This window comes from Rattus norvegicus, chromosome 1, assembly GCF_021556685.1.
Source record: "Rattus norvegicus strain SHRSP/BbbUtx chromosome 1, alternate assembly SHRSP_T2T, whole genome shotgun sequence".
NCBI classification, from domain to species: Eukaryota; Metazoa; Chordata; class Mammalia; order Rodentia; family Muridae; genus Rattus; species Rattus norvegicus.
The window spans coordinates 252553334-252570985 of record NC_141534.1 but is presented as its reverse complement, the minus strand read 5'-3'; the positions used below and the strand labels follow the sequence as shown (position 1 = coordinate 252570985).

At 47.8% G+C, this 17652-nt stretch overlaps 1 protein-coding gene and 2 long non-coding RNA genes across 53 annotated transcripts in view; 2 read left to right on the top strand and 1 right to left on the bottom strand.

Moving 5' to 3' along the window:
* Sorbs1 (sorbin and SH3 domain containing 1) overlaps window positions 1–17652 on the top strand; it is a 222725-nt gene that overhangs the window by 116780 nt on the left and 88293 nt on the right. For 18 of the 51 annotated variants that reach the window (XM_087590767.1, XM_087590606.1, XM_087590733.1 and 15 more), the window contains 5 exons: window positions 201–329; window positions 10497–10609; window positions 15159–15884; window positions 16524–16556; window positions 16737–16895. In XM_087590767.1, the coding sequence (XP_087446893.1) occupies window positions 201–329; window positions 10497–10609; window positions 15159–15884; window positions 16524–16556; window positions 16737–16895 (1160 nt within the window). 51 annotated transcript variants of the gene reach the window in all.
* Window positions 387–5864, top strand: LOC148007912 (uncharacterized). The gene is made up of 2 exons (XR_015653355.1): window positions 387–3642; window positions 3765–5864. It is a non-coding gene; the product is annotated as an uncharacterized LOC148007912 (long non-coding RNA).
* On the bottom strand, window positions 9644–16273 carry LOC120097534 (uncharacterized). The gene is made up of 3 exons (XR_015653350.1): window positions 15858–16273; window positions 12592–12745; window positions 9644–10870 (listed from the first exon to the last, which is right to left on the bottom strand). It is a non-coding gene; the product is annotated as an uncharacterized LOC120097534 (long non-coding RNA).

Here is a 17652-nt window from a genome sequence, read left to right as displayed (position 1 = left end):
CCTTGCTTCTTCTCCTAATCTCATGATGCTGGTCTACCGTTGTACAGATTAATTCTCATTGGTCACAGATGTTTGAAGGGTAGGCATAGGTGTAACCAGGTTCATCTCATTCCCCTGCCGTAACCTCTGCTAACTGGACTATCCTGCAACTCCCTCAGAGGTCTTGGCTCTAACCCTGTCCTTTGGATCTTCCTTTTCAGACATGGACCCTACAAAAATCTGCACAGGGAAAGGGACAGTGACCCTTCGGGCCTCGTCTTCCTACAGGGAGACCCCAAGCAGCAGCCCTGTGAGCCCCCAGGAATCTCCGAAGCATGAAAACAAGTCAGGTATGTTGCCCTGGAGTCTGGGAGGGGAGATGTGCAGAGGGGAGGGTGGATGTCCTTGTGGTTCTGCAGGGTGGGGAGAGGTGATGTGAATTCATCAGCCACATCCTTCTTCTCCTGGGGTCCCAGGATAGTGACTTCTGTCCCTTCTGTGATGATTGGTATGTCAAGCCCTGATCTGTGACCAGGCCTAGTGACCTCTGCTTTGACTGAGCAGAGAGCCCTGCTAGATGGCCGGTCCTGTGAAGACTGTGTTGTATGGATATAGGCAGTTCAGCATCTGCAAACACATGGTATAGGACAGTGATTAGATGTCCCTAAGGCTCTGCCCACTGCTGAGGCTGGCTCTGACTTGGCCAGGTAGGGCTAGCCGAAGAAGCCAGAGGCAGGAGTACAGGTGGCTACAAGGCGTAGCTGCTGGGAGTGTGGAAACCATGGGGCACGGGTATTGGGTAGGGACCAGGCTGCCGGGGCAGGGAGGATCACAAGAGCACTTCTAAGGTCAGTGGTGAGCAAGAGCCTGGTCAAATGCATGGAACCCATGCCCAGACCCTCTGCCCACCCTGACACCATAGACTGGGAAACCAGAGTGCATAGCACATGGTCTTGGGACTTCAGCCTTCGACTCTGGATTCTGGGAGCTCTTTGTTTATATCCTGTCTCTTCCTCCTGAGGGCTGGGCAGTCAGGGACAGTTGATTTCCCCTCTCAACCCTAAGGCTCTCACCTGTGCCATGGGATTGATGGTACCTGCTACGTGGGATTGTTAGAAGCAAGGAAGAGATTCGGGGATTTTAACAGGCCTGCTGGTATGGGATAAGCTGTCCAATGTGAGGTACCAGTTAGATTAAGATTGGCATTGGGGTTATCTTGACCTTTCCAGAGAGCATTCAACAGCCTGTGCATTCTGCCATTGCTGACTTGTCCACAGCTTGGGGCGGCTCAGTCACTAACCATTCTGTAGGGCTCTTACCCCCTCTGCATCACAAGCATCCAAAGTAGACAGGCCAGACGGGTGTCAGACTTGTGATGCCTGCTTGCCAGTCTGAGGTAGGGTCTTTGCTTTTGTATTTCTGACAAGTTCTTAGGTCGCCCTGTAGAGCTGGCCCAGGGACCACATTTGAAAGTGGGGTTTTCTTTTCTCTTGAAGCCGGGACGCTTAGCACATTCTTGGAGTCAGAGTGTAAGGGAAATAGGACTCGCAACCTTTGGTACAGTGGGAGGCGGGCGTTGAGGCCTGATAGAGTTATGTAGCCTACAAATGAGAAATACTCAAATCTTCTGACTTCCTGCAGCAGTCGCCTACAATGGGTACCAAGGCAGATGCTTGAGAGTGAAGCCAGTGTTTGAGCACAAGCTCCTTATGGGTGATGGAGAACCCCAGGGAGATCTTCTCTGTTCCTCAGCCTAGGGAAAGGCTGAGTCATCCTCAGACTCCAAATTCTTGGTTCTGATGTCTAATCCCACATTTGATTCCTGGGCTGCTGGAATTTGCCATTCTCTTCTCTAGGAAAGATGTGGGCAAGAAGAAAGGCAAAATAATTTCTTCACAAGACTGGAGGGTATGTGGGGAAGAGAGATTTCCAAAGAGAAAAGCTAGTCAGACAAGCATAACCTGCCAATCCTTAGGCAACGGAGAGGGGGCCTTGAGCTCCCTCTAGTGGTTCTAACAGGCACTGATACAGAGCAGAGCTTTTTACTGTGCTGCTTGCTAGGGGACTATTGTGCTACAGAATTATGGGTCCAGCCTATGCAGATAAGGAAGCACCATCTTGTCCTGTGGTAATTCCCACAGGTTTATTCCAACAGATTTGGTGCGAGAGAATTTCAACCTTTCCAGCGAGTCTTTAAAAGCGTCTTAAAATGCAAATAGGAGGAAGAACTGGTGGTTTATTAAGGCGGTTGCCTGTAGTTTCTCCTCCAAGACTCATCTTACATTAAATAAGAGTCTTCCCCCTGTGAAGTTAACGTCGTTGTCTCCAAATTAGCATTTGCACACCGCCTGTGCTCTCACCTTTACCGCCCCGTCCATCCCTGTAGCTTTCCATGTTGCTGTCTATTTGCTTGAGCTCCAGTGATGTGTAAAGATACCTCCAGTTTTCAGCCATTGTTCTGACTTCCTCCTCTGATGACAGGCAGTATAGTTAGGGGGTCACTGAGTCCCCTTTCTCTTGGCCTTGGCCACTTACTATCTTTAGAACATGGACAAATTCGTCAGCCTTAGATGGCTTCAGTTTTCCCATCTATAAATTGGGCAGTGTCCTACTGGAGTTGGTGACATTAAACTAGCTCCTTCATGTCAAGCATTCCGCACAGGCCTGCCATGATAACCCTTGTTGTCACCGTGGGTCAGGAGGCCTGCGAAAGGTGACATACTGTCTGTCCATTGGAAGGCATGAGGTTCTGGGCCAGGAGTGAGGGCGGTGTAGATGGAGGACAGGGTAAAGGGTCTTTTGAGAGAATGAGGTAACAAGGCTTGATATGAGAATCAGGGAATCCAGGCTGCCCAGCTTGTTTTCTAGAGGAGGGATTTGTGAAGGATGTTTTCAAGGGATGATCAATTCCGTTATTGTCTGTGTTGAGTTTCCTGGCACAAGAAGGGCTTTGGGAGGCATTTGGAAATTAAAACCTGCAGTGTGGATGGAGGAGTCTTGTGTACACACATGAACTCTGGGATGGATTATGGAGGCACCCTCTTTCTCGGATTGCTACTACCAAGCTTAAAAGCATGTGTGATCATGAAACCAGAGGAAAGGAAGCTGGGGCCCTTAAAGGTGTCCAGTTTAAACCTGCTGCTCAGGCTCCTGCTTTAAAATTTAATTTAAATTATAGTTGAATTAAATTTAAATTTACTTTTTAATTTAATTTTTTATTATGTGTATGTGTATGTCTCTGTGTAGTATGTATCTCTGTAGGTGTATGTCTCTGTGTAGGTGTGTGTCTCTATGTAGGTGTGTGTCTCTGTGTAGATATGTGTCTATGTAGGTGTGTGTCTCTGTGTAGGTGTGTGTCTCTGTGTAGGTGTGTATCTGCATAGGTGTGTGTCTCTGTAGGTGTGTGTCTCTGTGTAGGTGTGTGTCTCTGTGTAGGTGTGTGTCTCTGTAGGTGTGTGTCTCTGTGTAGGTGTGTGTCTCTGTGTAGGTGTGTGTCTCTGTAGGTGTGTGTCTCTGTGTAGGTGTGTGTCTCTGTGTAGGTGTGTGTCTCTGTGTAGGTGTGTGTCTCTGTGTAGGTGTGTGTCTCTGTAGGTGTGTGTCTCTGTGTAGGTGTGTGTCTCTGTGTAGGTGTGTGTCTCTGTGTAGGTGTGTGTCTCTGTGTAGGTGTGTGTCTCTGTAAGTGTGTGTCTCTGTGTAGGTGTGTGTCTCTGTAGGTATGTGTCTCTGTGTAGGTGTGTGTCTCTGTGTAGGTATGTGTCTCTGTGTAGGTGTGTGTCTCTGTGTAGGTGTGTGTCTCTGTGTAAGTGTGTGTCTCTGTGTAAGTGTGTGTCTCTGTGTAGGTGTATATACATAAGTGCAGGTGTCTGGAGAACAGAGGTAACACATTCTGTTGGACCTGGAATTACAGGAGGTAGCAAGCTGCTCCCCAGCCCAATGTAGGTGCTCAGAACTGGGTTGGGGTTCTTTGAAAGAGCAGTAAGGACTTTAACCACTGAACCATTTCTTCCCTCCCCCACCCCACCCCCAAGCCCTGCCCTTGAGTGGTAACTGGATCTCAGGTCCCTGATCAACCCCACATCTCTGATGGACCTTGGGATTAGAATGATTTGAGAAGAATGAAATGATCTTAATACTGACTCCCTTTGCCTGGGAGGAACCTTATCATTTTATCCATGTTTCCTGCTCTTATCACCCAGCCACGTCTGGGCGATCACCATGTCAATTCTGAGCAACCCCACCAGTGCCCTAGACCAATGGTTTTCTCTTTACTTTTGGAACAGCAGTTAAGAAAGTCTGCACTGGTAGGGGGTGAAATTCCCAGTTCCTTTCTGGTGTGATCTGGAGACCGTGTAACTTGTTACCCTAGATGCTGGACCCTAACTCAGTCTCCAGGCTCTCAGGCTCTCAGTGAGGAGTTCCTTGCCATCTACGCACTGTGCTTGTTGGCCCCAGCATTTGCTACAAAGCTATCCTCGGACAGAGTGACTGTTGCAGCCACAACCACCTCATTTCTTTTTTTGTGATTCTCCTCTCCTGACTGGCAGGGCCAAACGTCTCAGAAATTAGGTCGTCTTTTCCCATGAGGTCAGTGTTCTGTTTTGCTTTTGCTTTTGTTATTTGCTTGCGTTGTTTTTGAGGCAGGGTTTCTCTGATAGCCCCGATTGAAATCAGTGGTTTTTATGAGCCTATGTCTAAGAATTAGGGTCAGCTAAAAAGTTAGAGGAAAGGATCTCTTGAGATACCACCATCCCTTCTGACACCCAGATGCAAATTTAGGGCACTCTTCAAAACACCCCAGGCTTAGAGCTAATGCTAGAAGGGTCCAATTTGTTTGCTCAGGGAAAGCATAGAGATTAAAATCAGCCCAGAGAAGTTCATGGTACAGAGTCTGGAGAGATAGCAACATGTCCCCGACAGATTATTTTCCAGTATCCAGTGAGTGAACCCCAGGGCAGAAGTGTTCACCATTATCTTCCTCAAAGACCCATCTCTACTCTAGTAGGCAACGAAGCTCTTGCTGACTGAAAGCCCTGACTCTAAATCACTTTACTGTTCTTCAAGACCTCAGCTAAACAAGACTTCCAGGGACTTGGCAGTCATCTCCAGAAGCCCAGAGTAAAGACCAAACCTTTTTTTTTTTAATTAATTATTATTTACATTTCAATTGTTATTGTCCCCCCTCCCGGTTTCCAGTCATCCTCAAACTCCCCATCCCATCTCCCCTCCTCTTTGTCTCTATGAGGGTGCTCCCCCACCCACCAACCCACTCCTACCTCACCACTCTAGTATCCCCCTATTGCTGGGGCAACAAGGTTCCACAGGACCAAGAGCCTCCCCTCTCACTGATGCCAGATAAGGCACTCCTCTGCTACATATGCAGCTGGAGTCATGAACCCATGTATATTCTTTGATTGGTGGTTTAGTCTCTGGGAGCTCTGGGAAGTTCGATTAGTTGATATTGTTCTTCCTGTGGAATTGCAATCCCCATCAGCTCCTTCAGTCATTCCCCTAAGTCTTCCATTGGTGTACCCGGGCTCAGTCCAGTGATTGTGAGTATCTGCATCTGTCTTAGTCAGATGCTGGGAGAGTCAGAATCAGAGTCTTTCAGAGGACAGCCATACTAGGCTCCTATCTACAAGCACAACATGGCATCAGCAATAGTGTCATGGTGTCTGCAGATTGGCTGGATCTCAAGTTAGGGCAGTCTCTGGATGGCCTTTCCTTCAAGGACCAACCCTTTTTATTCATAATATTAATTTCTCCACTGGATATCATAAATAAAAAAGTACAAGTAAGATTTGGGACATGCACAGACCTGCTTTGAGCATATCATCTACCTCAGAGCCTTTTCTAGACCACATCGAGCCCGACTTAGTGAAAAGTGTCCTCAGGTCCCAAGAAAAACCATTTTTAAAAAATAAGCAAGAAACCAAAAATGAAGTTAGAAAAGAAATGATAATAGTTGATATCTGGAAACTTCTGTCCATGGGGCAGAGAGGTCTATAAAGAGCAGGTAGGATAAAAGGTACAGCAGACTTGTGGGTTGTTTTGTTTTGTTTTGTTTGTTTTTTGTTTTTTAACAGACTGAGTATTTTCATGCTGCAGATCTGTCTACAGGCCAGCCTTCCATTTTATTGGAGGAAGCATTTTGACAGTCTCTTCCATCAGGAGTCAGTAATTGATGACTATGTATGTAAAACTTCACCTTGTGCACTCAGATATAATTGGCCCTGGGCTGCTACCCACCTTCCAGTTTCGAAGGGAAAGATAATGGATGAGGGCTGACAAGCTGCCAGCGATGCACTCTCCTTCAGTAAGAAACCCAGCTGCTGACTGAGATCCTGGGAGCTAACCTTTTGAACACAGTGAGGGGAATGGTTTTGAAGATTTGGAATGAGTCATTTCCCAAGGACAATATGGCTTTGAATTTACTAAACGGAGGGATCTCGTACTGTAATTTATATCTTTGTGGGTTTGCCTATGTTTGAGCTACACGTGGTGCTGTATACCTATAATCTCACCACTTAGGAGGCAGAAGCAGGAGGATTGCTGAGAGTTTGAGGCCGGCCTGGGCTACACACCAAATACCCTATCAGCTGGAACTTTATAGTAAGACCGTGTTTCAAACCCAAACATGACTGTGGAGATGGCTCTATGCACGCTTCCTGTGTAGATACAAGCCCCCGAGCTTGGATCCCCAGTACCCGTGTAAGAGCCCAGCATAGTTGCTCATGTCTGTGACCCAGTGCTGAGGTGGAGGGAGAGACAGGAGAATCTGAGGCTTCTGGTGAGCAGCCTAATAGAATCAGTGAGTGCCAAGTTCACTGAGAGACGTTGTTTCAAAAAACAAGATGGATGGAGACTGAGCAGGTATATTGAGTTATTGACCTCTGGCTCCCACATGCATACACACGGGCAAACGTACCCATGGATATATGTATATGTTTCATACATTGACATGAAACATACAAAAAACAAAACCATAATAACACACACACATACATACACACACACCATATAATTTATATCTGTGGGGTTTTCTCTTCCTGTGTTTTGGATTCCAGTTTTATAAAATTCATTTATTATAAATACCACATATTTTATTATTTTTAGATTTTATTTTACGTATATGAATGTTTTGCCCCCATGCATATATGTGTAGCATATGTGTGCACGGTGCCTGCAGAAGTCAGAAAAGGACATCAGATTTCCCAGAACTGGAGTTTTAAAGAAAACTGACTGGTTGGGAATCGAACCTGGGTTCTCTACAAAGCACAAGAAGTTGCTCTTAAGCATTCAGCCATCTCTCCAGTCCTTGTGGTTGACTTAGTCCTATCAGGACTCAGGAAAGAGTTCGTGCCTGTTTTGCAGATGAAGATGCGCAGTTGATAAGGTAGAGGATTTGAACTCACGGGAGGTCATCTGATGGTATGAAGATGGCTTCCTTTTAGTGCCTATCGCTTTAGAAGGATGGCCACTCCTTGATTTCCATGGACCATTGTCTTCCAGTGTGACTTGAATAGAACCAACTAAACAGGAAAAAAAGTGGGCAAAAGAATGTGTCCCCAAGTGTGTGTGCTGGATTTTACCTCTATGACTGAGGAGCTCCTCATTTGAAACCTATTGCTATTTGGTGGATATATAAACTTAATGCATTCGAAAAGTGGCTTGGCAAGAGGTGTCTGAAAATAGCAACTTGGAGAAGAAGGGACATTAAGAGCGATTGAGTGAAGAGGGTGAAGGGCCTTTGTCACAGAATGTGTCTAGCGGTCTAGGGTCGGCTGGGTACATGAAGTTCTCTGGGGCAGGCATGGACCTAGCAGTGATTTTCAAATGTGGTCACCTTCACATGGCCGATCTCAGATTCCTCGGCAACCTTGGGCGGAGGACATGAGGAGGGATTTTTAGTTTACAGATAAGAAATGCGAACTTCGGTGAGGTTAACATACTTGCTCCGGTTACACAAGCCAGTTCAATGCGATAACAGTAACATTCGTGAACCACATGCCCCGGGAGAGTTCAACTCGGTGACTGCTGAAGAAGGCAGATGGCTAGGAATCGTCTGTTAGGGACTGGCAGGAATGTAATGGGCCACCTACTACAAGAGTCTATATAACCGAGTCACCCTGAAATTCTGCATGCTGGGGATGTGACAGTCTTGCTCCCCATAAGGATACTTTAAAGATAATATTTGCAGTAATTCTTTGAGAATATCCTACAGTCTCTTTTGGTCACCTTCACTTTCCCACTTCCTGGTAGATCCATCCCCCTCCTCCCTTCCCACCCAGTGTTGTGGGTCATCCTACCTGAGGTCACACCCTAAAGAGAGCTGAGTAACCCAACTTCATTACACCTCCCACTCTCTGAACTTAGTTTTTTTTTTTCCTGGCTTTAGCTTCCTTGGGGGTCTTGTGAATGGTTCTCGAATTGCCACAAGTTCCTGATGTGCAGTTATCCAGTTAGTCAGGAAAACTGTTTCTTTGTAGTCATCCACACCTCTGGCTCTTTATGCTTCCTCTTCTGAGATGGTCCCTGAACATTGGGGTGTCTAAGGCTGTTTTTTACTGTGCCTTCTGTCAGTGGTTAGAGTGTAGGGTGTGCAGACTGCCACTCAGCATCACTGTTAGAAATGCAAACTCTTGGGCCCTCATGAAGTACGGGGAGCATTTGCTTAGACACTGAATAGGTATAAAGTGTAACTGTCTGGCACCTGAAAGGTCCTTAGTAAATGTTTGCTGATCTTTGTTTCGGTAAAAATAAAAAAAGTGGCAGAACTGGTTCCCACACATCATGGTGGTCTCGAGTTCCCTCATCAGTGGGCCATTGGAGCTAGCAGCTGGTTCCAGTGTGGCGCCATGCTACATTAGCCTAGCAGTGTCTCCACCCCCATCACTGGTCGCCCTGGTCAGCCCTGACCAGCCGGGAACTCTCTGGTCCCAGCCACCCAATAAAATCATGACTCAATAAACTGTAACCCAACAATCAGATTTACATGTTAAATTCTCAGTGTATCCACACAATAAATAAACTCACAACCAATTGATAAGGATATAAACTGCCCACCTAGATAAGATATAATTTGCCCATCTAGACAACACAAAATCCTGTACACATCCATCCCTTAAGAATAGTTATAACAACCTGTAAATGTGCAGAGAGGAATCTTAACGTCCACCACCATGTTCCCTTGGCTGCCTCCCTCCTCCTCGCTCCGGCCTGTTAGAGTAGGGGTAGCCAAACTGGCCGTGAGCAAAATCTAGCCTGCTGCCTAAGTGGCCTTCGTGTTTTAAATGACTGTTAGAAAAATGCAGAGAAAGATGATATTACATGATACATGAAAGCTGTCAAAATTTAGTGCCCATCAATAAGGGTGTTTGGAAGCACAGCCCATTTCCTTTCTGGATTATCTGTGCTTGTTCCCTGCCGTGCTGCACGGTCACATACAGAGTCACTGGGTCTTATTTGAAGCACTCAAGACCAGAAGTATTTCAGATCTGTTTCTTTTAGATTTTGGAGTGCTTGCATTCTAAATAGTGGAGCATGTTATGGAAGGAGCCCAACCCTAAATAGGGGATTCATTTGTGTTTCACATAACTTCATACATGGAGCCTATTGTATTTTTAGCACACTTTGACTGATCTGTCATACAAAATCAAGTCGGGTATGGGTTTTTCTTATCAAAAATTTTTATTAGATTTGTTTAGATTTTATTAGATTTATTTAAAATTTGTGTGTGCTTATTCCCCCCCCCCAGCCTCCCCTTGGCAGAGGCCAGAAGGGGGCAGGGCATCGGATCTCTTAGAGCTGGAGTCATAGGCATTCGTGGGATTCCTGACTCGTTATGTGGGTACTGGGATCTGAACTCCGCTCACCGTGATTGTGTAGCAAAACCTTAACTGCTGAGCTATCTGTCCAGCCCGCGTCGTGAATGTTTTTGTACTTTGTTTCATGTGATGGAGACGCTCAGATCCAAGAACAAACAAGCAAAACCCACCAAACAGAAACCTGCCACTGAGGCGTCCTTCAGTCAGCCTCTATGGCCGTTCTGAGCCTACAGCAGGCTTGGGGGTGGGGGCTGGACAGCGGAGAGCTCTGTTGCCTTTCAGTCTGTAAAGTAAGAATGTCAAGGAACAATTGTTTCTTCATTCCTGTGAATGTGGTCTTGTGTTCTCAAAGGTCAGCGCCTGTGAACACATCATGGTCTCAAGTGGGTTCCTATGGTAATCGGGCCTTCTTGACTGAGGGAGTTTTGTGTCAGACGAGGGCCACTGATTTTCATCAGTCAGTGTGTCTCATGCTTGCTTCCCGCAAACATAACCGGTTCTGTTCTTCCCTCTTTGTTCTCATCTTTCTCGCTCCTTGCACAGGCCTGGAGCCAGAGGACCATTCAGCAGGTATGGCTTTTCTTGCATTCTTAGCCTCTGGGCCTTGGGGGCACCAGGGACCCTTGAACTAGTGGGAAGCCGGTGGGTGTTACCTGTGAGTGATGGGGTTTGTTTGTGTTTTTCTTGCCTCAGATGAATGGAAACTTTCTTCCAGTGCCGATGCCAATGGCAACGCCCAGCCCTCCCCACTCGCTGCCAAGGGCTATAGAAGTGTGCATCCCAGCCTTTCGGCTGACAAGCCCCAGGTAGGTGTGTGCACGCAGATGGGGTGGAGACTCGTTGGCAGCCCAAACTTGTGCCTTCCAGCTGGACTAGGGAGTAGCATTCAGACTCTGATCCTCTCTGGGATAGCTTTTTAAGGAGGAGAATCTTAGTAGGAGAGTCGGGGCTCAATGAGAACAAGAGAATGGGATGAGGCTGGTCTCTGTGGGTGTTGGAAGCAGGTCTGCTGTGCTCTAGGTTCGATATACACGTGGAAAGGTTCTAAAAGAAGGAATCCACTTAGCCTGGAACAGGTAGGAGAAAGTCTAGGCTTATTTTCCAGAAACTGTTGAGAGCGTAAGATTCCCATGAGCGTCTCTGGTATTTACCTCACTAACTTTCTAAAGCTGAGACTTTCAGAGTTCGAGTGACCGTACTGCGACAGGTTAACATCAGCTATTTGTGACCAAACCATAAATCCATAGCCCAAGGGTCTGAGGACAGTAATCACAACACACGCACACACACACACACACACACACACACACACACACACACACACACACACATGCACACGTACATGCACACACACACAAACACACATACACATGCACACGTACATGCACACGTACATGCACACGTACATGCACACACACACACACACACACACACACACACACACCCTGAATAGGTACCTTCTCATCTGCTCTTGGAAGTGAAGAGGGATTAGGCCTTGATAGTGATCTCATGGCAGACAGTCCTCTACAACTATTCAGTTTAGTGTAGGCTTGATTTTGCTTTGGTTGTTGCTCCTAGGTGGTTTTCCACCTTTTTAAAAATTCTCCTCACTATACTTTGCTATTTTTAATAAAAGGAATAGATCCTATCATTCCAGTGGCGTATGAAGGGTGCTTTATAAGGAGGAGCCACTTACACGGAATGGAGCCATCTTCCTGTAGGAGGTACCATTGCTCAAAAGACCACTGGATGGTTCAAGCCCCTGACCTTCTGAAGGGTGCCCAGAACACACAAGGGAATGAGATAGTATCTTCCCTCTGTAGACCTGTCTCCCTGGTCTGCAGCTTGCCGCTCATCTGTCTTGTTGTTGTTGAGCAGCACCATTAAGCCTTTCTGCCTCCTGCCATGACTTATCTCCTGACTTTCAGCTCTGTACACGCAGGCCCTGGTTAGAGGCAGGCACTGTGGGTAGGCCTGGCTTCCTGGAGGTCGTTTGTCTGTTTAATGGCTTGTCAGAGTTTTCCCATGTGAGAGCTTTCTGAGTTTATGATACGCTGTCTGTGGTATCAGCACTTCCTTTGCAGCCATCTCAAGTATGGATACTGCTGCTATACTCACACTGGAGCGCAGCCGGCATCCAGTCGAAACATTAAGTACACTGTCTTCCACCATCAGTGGCTTAGCCTAAAGGCTAACCCTCCAGTGCCTCTCGGTTTTGTGAACACAAAAAAAGCAAGGGCCGGGCCGGGGTTGTATTTCAGGGGTGGAAACACTTGCCTGGTATGTCCAAGGCCCAGGATCTATTTCCCAGCACTGCATGGCTAAAGAACACAGGGGAGGTAAAGAAGAATCTGTTTAGCACAACTTCATTGTGCACTTGTACGTAGACCAGTGTGCAGCACACCGCCCTCAGGGAGTTTATAAGGGGAGCTTTATAGTAAGGTTGAGCATCCTGTGCTATGTCCACCAGCACATGTCATGATCTGTCGGTCAACTTTACATTTCCTGCACTGTCTTCAGGGAGTCAGACGAATAGCTGACATAGGAAATGCATTCTACAATGCTCAGTGTTAGAGTCGCCCACTCCAATGCTGGGAACTCTGTGTCCTGTATTACTTTGCAGATTTATTTTCTGGAAGTTATGCCATCTTAGCTGTGTAGCGCTTGCTATGATTAGTCACCGGCTTCCATAAAGGCAAGGCGGGCCAGGCACCTTCTTGGCTTTGTTCCAGCCCTGTGGAGTTTATGAATCTGTTGGCAGAACATCTTCCCTTAAGGGCTCAGTTACCTTCCAGAAGATGGATGGGCGGGCCTGTGTCCTGCCCACCTGGGCTCACTCCTCCCAACCCTCCAGGGTTCCCATGGCCAGGGAACCACAGTGTCCCTTTCCGTGATGTCATCATCGGCGTGTCAGTCCCAGTAGAGATGAGGCTTGGAAGTTTCTGAAATATAAACTATATGAACACACCATGTTTTCTGAGAAGTGTCCCTCTCCCATAGACACACTTTACTGAAAAGATAGTTGAGTTTCATTTGTGGGCAGTGGGCAGGGTAGGCCACAGTACGTAAAACTAAGCCAAAAACTACTTGTTCCTTTGTGTTCCTGCTCAGTCAAACTCCAGCTCCTTCTTTAGAGTTAAAAGAAGCCTAGGACAGGAAGTCCTTTGACTCTGTACATTGTGGACACTCTGGGGAAGTGTCCTCCCTGTAAGGTTACAACCCTAGCAGGACTTGTGCCTGATGTCACGCAGTCCTGGTTCCATGCATGGAGTTTAAAAACCATCGAAACAGATTTCTATCTTTGGGCTAGAAGTCACATGCGAGAGACTCTGGGGCAAAGTCAAAGCGAACCTGAGCCAATATCAAAATGACTTTCTCCTTGCTTCTTCTCGTTAGCCCTGTGCGCTTTCTTGACACTCCTGACGGTGGGAGCTAGTTCACTTGTCATTTCTGGGGATTGTCAGTTAGACTACGAAGTGTTCTAGCACTCACTCGAACCTCATCAGATTGAAGAGCTAATGGGACAGGTCCTGCCCTTGTCATATCCTAGAGGGGCTCTTTGTGGTAGGTTTGGGGCTGCTAAAAATGGCCACACTTCACCGGCACTATGGTGCATGTAGTGGATAAGACACATACCTGGTTAACTGAAGATAACCAGATGGTTGCCTCTTACCCAGACTGTCTGCCGTGTCAAACTTGTGTTTGAAGTGTAGGCTGTAGACTGTTTCTGGATGATAGTCTAAACCAGACCAAAAAAAAAAAAAAAAAAAAAAAAAAAAAAAAGGCCTTTCCCACTTTTCTTATCTAGTCCCCTTTCTAATGTCCCTTCCTGTTCCCATTTATCTTCTACAAAGTATGAAAGTAAAGTGAAAGCCGGCCTCGATGTGGGCAGTTACATGCATATGAGTTCCCAGTGTGCTCACCTGTGCATGCCCACGCAAAGACAAAAGAAGGCTATGAGGTGGTTTCCTCAGCTGTTGCCTTACAGGCAGACAAAACCCTTGAGACAGGGTTTGTCACTGAGCAACAAGCTCACTGTTTCAGCCAGGCCAGCTGGCCAGTGAGCTCTGGGATCCCCCATCTGTGCTCCACATTGTTAGGGGTTCAGGCATTTACAGTCACGCCAAGCATTTTCTTTGAGTCCTTGGGATCTGAACTCAGGTCCTCACACTGGACGCTCCTACTCATGGAGCCATCTTCCCAGTCTCTTCCTAGTTTTCATTTGCAACACACCTGCCATATGTTCACCAACTTCTAGTCACTCTCACAGCAATTAGAGGAGGGTTCTGGTTTTGTTCTCACACTGAGATCTGGAGATCAGGGCCAGTGAGCAAAGTCTGGGAACATTGGTGCTGCTCCTCTGGGAGTCTAGTTCCCAGGTGAGCCACAGGTTGGCTGAGGAGGATCAGGCTACGGAGTCAGCTGGCCTCCTGCCCCTCTGCCCCACTGAGACCCATGGAAGAAAGGTTGAATGGAAAGGGATGAAGGATGAGTTTCAACTCTAACTCTGAAATGGTGTGGCTAAAGTTGATCACCCAAGTATAAAAACGATTGCCTGTGCATGGTGGTAGACTGGCTGAATAAACCAGACCCTCCCCAACCCCATAGGCTAATTACATGCCCAGGTGCTTCCTAAGTGGGAGACTGCATGTTTTTAATCTCATGACGATTTCCCATGCCCTCTTATTTGTTCTGGGGATTGAACTTGGAGTCTTAAACATGCTAGGCAAACGGAGCCATATCCTTCAACTATGTTCTTAGTGATTATTTCTGTCATTCTATTATTTCTTCTGGGAGAAGAGGACACGCGGACTCAGTTTTTAATGCCCTCCCCTAAATGAACTCTACATGCTCGTGGAATCGAGAACGGAATCAGGGGCTCAAGGAGGGCATCTGCCTCCTGCCAACACACATGTAGAAGAAGGGCCTTCCATTTCTCCTTTTCTAGGGGGAAAGAATTTTAGTGACGCAGACACGTCTAGTGGACTTAAACTTTTAAAGCGAAGGCTTCAACAGGAGTCCTGAGGAAGGGGGGTTGGGAAGGAAAGAGGACCCAGCCCAGGGCCTTCTCCACTGGCAGATGGGCCTGCAGTCGGGATGCAGGCCAATGAGCACTGGGGATGGAGCTGACTCTGCCTCCCTGGCTGGTGAGTCAGGCCAGCCCTGCAGGTAAGTGAGTCAGTCCTCAGGGCTGCCCAGAACAGCTGTGGACCCCTGAAGGATTCGCTTACTATTCTGTCAAGAGTTGTTTGTCTTTTATCATGCTGTGCTGCTGTTTCTAATGGCCCTTCTCTCCACCCCCTCCCCCTTTCTTTCTCTCTCTTCTGATGTCATATTTTGAATCCACCACTAAAGGTTCTGTCTCCCCCACGCCTTCCTTTCCCTCAAGAGGACGGCTTTGCATGGCAATCCCCCACCATCCACCGCAACTACAAGGATTCCCTTTACATGAGCTCACCGAAGCCCTACATCCCACCCAGCACCCCCAGCCAACAGAACCCCTCACTGCCTCCGCCCATCTCTGTTCCTCCAGGAGCTAGGTTGGCTCCCCCAAATGCATCATGTTCTGGTTCATTGCTTTTGGGGTCCCTGGGCCTTGATGTGCCCTCCCAACCCCAGCAACATTATATGGGATCCAGATTAGTGTATAGTAAGAATGTGAGCTCTAACCCACGTCATGAGGCCATAGGGAATAAACAGGTCAGCAGCTTATATGTCCCGTGTTTATCCAATAACATTTGCTGGGCAACGTCAGAAAACTACTCTCCTGTTGCACGTGACTCAGCCCAAGACACTCCCTCGGAGGCTGCAGGCACCCAGGCACCAGCTCCTAGCCATGTCCCTGGCACAGTCACAGCCAGCACTGGAAAACCACCCCCTGCTCCTCCTCCTGACCCTCCCAAGCTATCCTTTAACAACCACAAAGATGCCGGTAACCGCGGTGAGAATCCCACACTGGGGACATGGGCCTCATTCCCAGATGCAGTGAGGCCTCCCAGACTAGGCCCCCAGGTTACCTCTGATTCCGAAAACCAGAAGAACAAAGAAACTTACCTTTTGCAGCCGTGTTATCCAGCCAAGGCAAGAAACTAGGAATGTTTGTGTGTCTTCTACACTGTCTCTTTCAGAACCGGTTTAAATGGCTCACTTGTTCTTTGGGCTTCCCTACCCTCTCTCTCCTCACCAGTAGTGCTACAGCACTTGAATCCTGAATTCTTCTGTCTAACCCTCTCAGCACAGCTTCTTCTGTCTCCCTGGCTCTTGTCTGTAAATGTCTCAGTACGCCAGATGGTGGAATTCGTAGACTAATAACGTGGTAAGAGTGTTTCTAAGTCTTACAACAAGGGGCTAAAGAGCCTGCATTTTGCTCCAGGCTTGCGGGCTCTGTGGCAGTTTTGTGGGGTTAAATGCTGTCCGCTTGCCCTCCTGCCTCTTCTGTTGTTTGTTCTCTTTCTCTCTCATAAAGTGTTAAAAGGATTCAAAAATAGATGGATGGAAAGTGAACTTGGACGGGGCTCCCTCTGTGTCATAGAGTATCAGGAGGCCAGCTGGCTAGCACTGGCTAGCACTGACTGTCTCATGTACTCTGAGGAAAGGGCACTGATTAAATATTTCTTGAAGTGCCTCACTGCATGTCCATGCGCAACTGTTCAAATGTGGAACTCCGGTCTCTCTGCCGTCCCCTCTGCGTAACGTGTAACAACCCCTTATTTCCCACAGGATGCCACCTCCTCCAGCCCAGCCCCGTCTGAGGTAATAGTTGTCCCTCTCTACCTGGTTAACACTGACAGAGGGCAAGGGCAAGAAGGCACTGCCAGAACTCCAGCATCTCTGGGGCCACTTGGCTGCATCCACACTGTCCCGGCGACCACCCCTGCTGCCTCACCTCTGACCTTCCCGACACTAGATGATTTCATTCCCCCTCATCTGCAGAGGCGGCCCCACCACAGCCAGCCAGCCAGTGCTTGTGGCTCCCTCTCCCCTGCTAGCCAGACGCCACCACCCTCACCACCGCCTCCGCTGGTCCCTCCTATACCGGAGGACCTCCACAGAGGCTTGGAGCCTGACCTCCCGGGAGCTGTCTCAAGTACCGTAAGCTTGCTGGACCCCCTTCCCCGCGGCTACCCCGAATGTCTGCTCCTGACAGTAAAACCCTCCCTTTCTCACGAAGTACTAAGTTCTGAGGCGGCCTTGGCCACTGTGCTTGTCTGATGGCTGGATCTGTGTTTGCTGTCCCGAGAGCATGCCTCCCGTGTGCATCCTGCGGGCCACCTATGGCTGCTCTTGCTTTTCAAGAACCCTCTCTCCTCTGCTCTGTTGGGAATGCACGTCTTCCTGATGGAAATTTGTCTTCTCTCTGAGAAGTATCTATGACCTTCACCTCACCTGGTCCTGATATTCGCGGGTCAGGGCACATACAGTGTCGAAGGCTGAGGAAAGCTGTGGAAAGCCACAGGCAGCTGTGGTGACAGGAAACGAGGAAGAAGAGAGGTTACAAGGAGGAAAATTTTTATTCTTTGGCTGATTTCATGAAGCGAACTCTCTTTTTGAAAGAAGTGGAGGGAGGGAGGGAGGAAGGGTGAGAAAGAGGGAGGTTTAATTGAGTAAATGGATCTGAAAACCGGTGTGTTAAGACTTTCTCATAAGACAAATTGCTAGGGACCCCGAGGAGGAGGCCACTGTGGTTTTTGGTGGCAAACTTATATACAGTAACTGTGGGAAATTAAAAGTCCTCACTGTTCAGTGTGAATCTCTTTACAGACAGCCCAACTGCTTTCAGCACAGTATGTCTCCTCCTTTCCTAGGAGCCCAGAGCGAAAGAATCTGAGTGGATATAAGTTGTAATGTC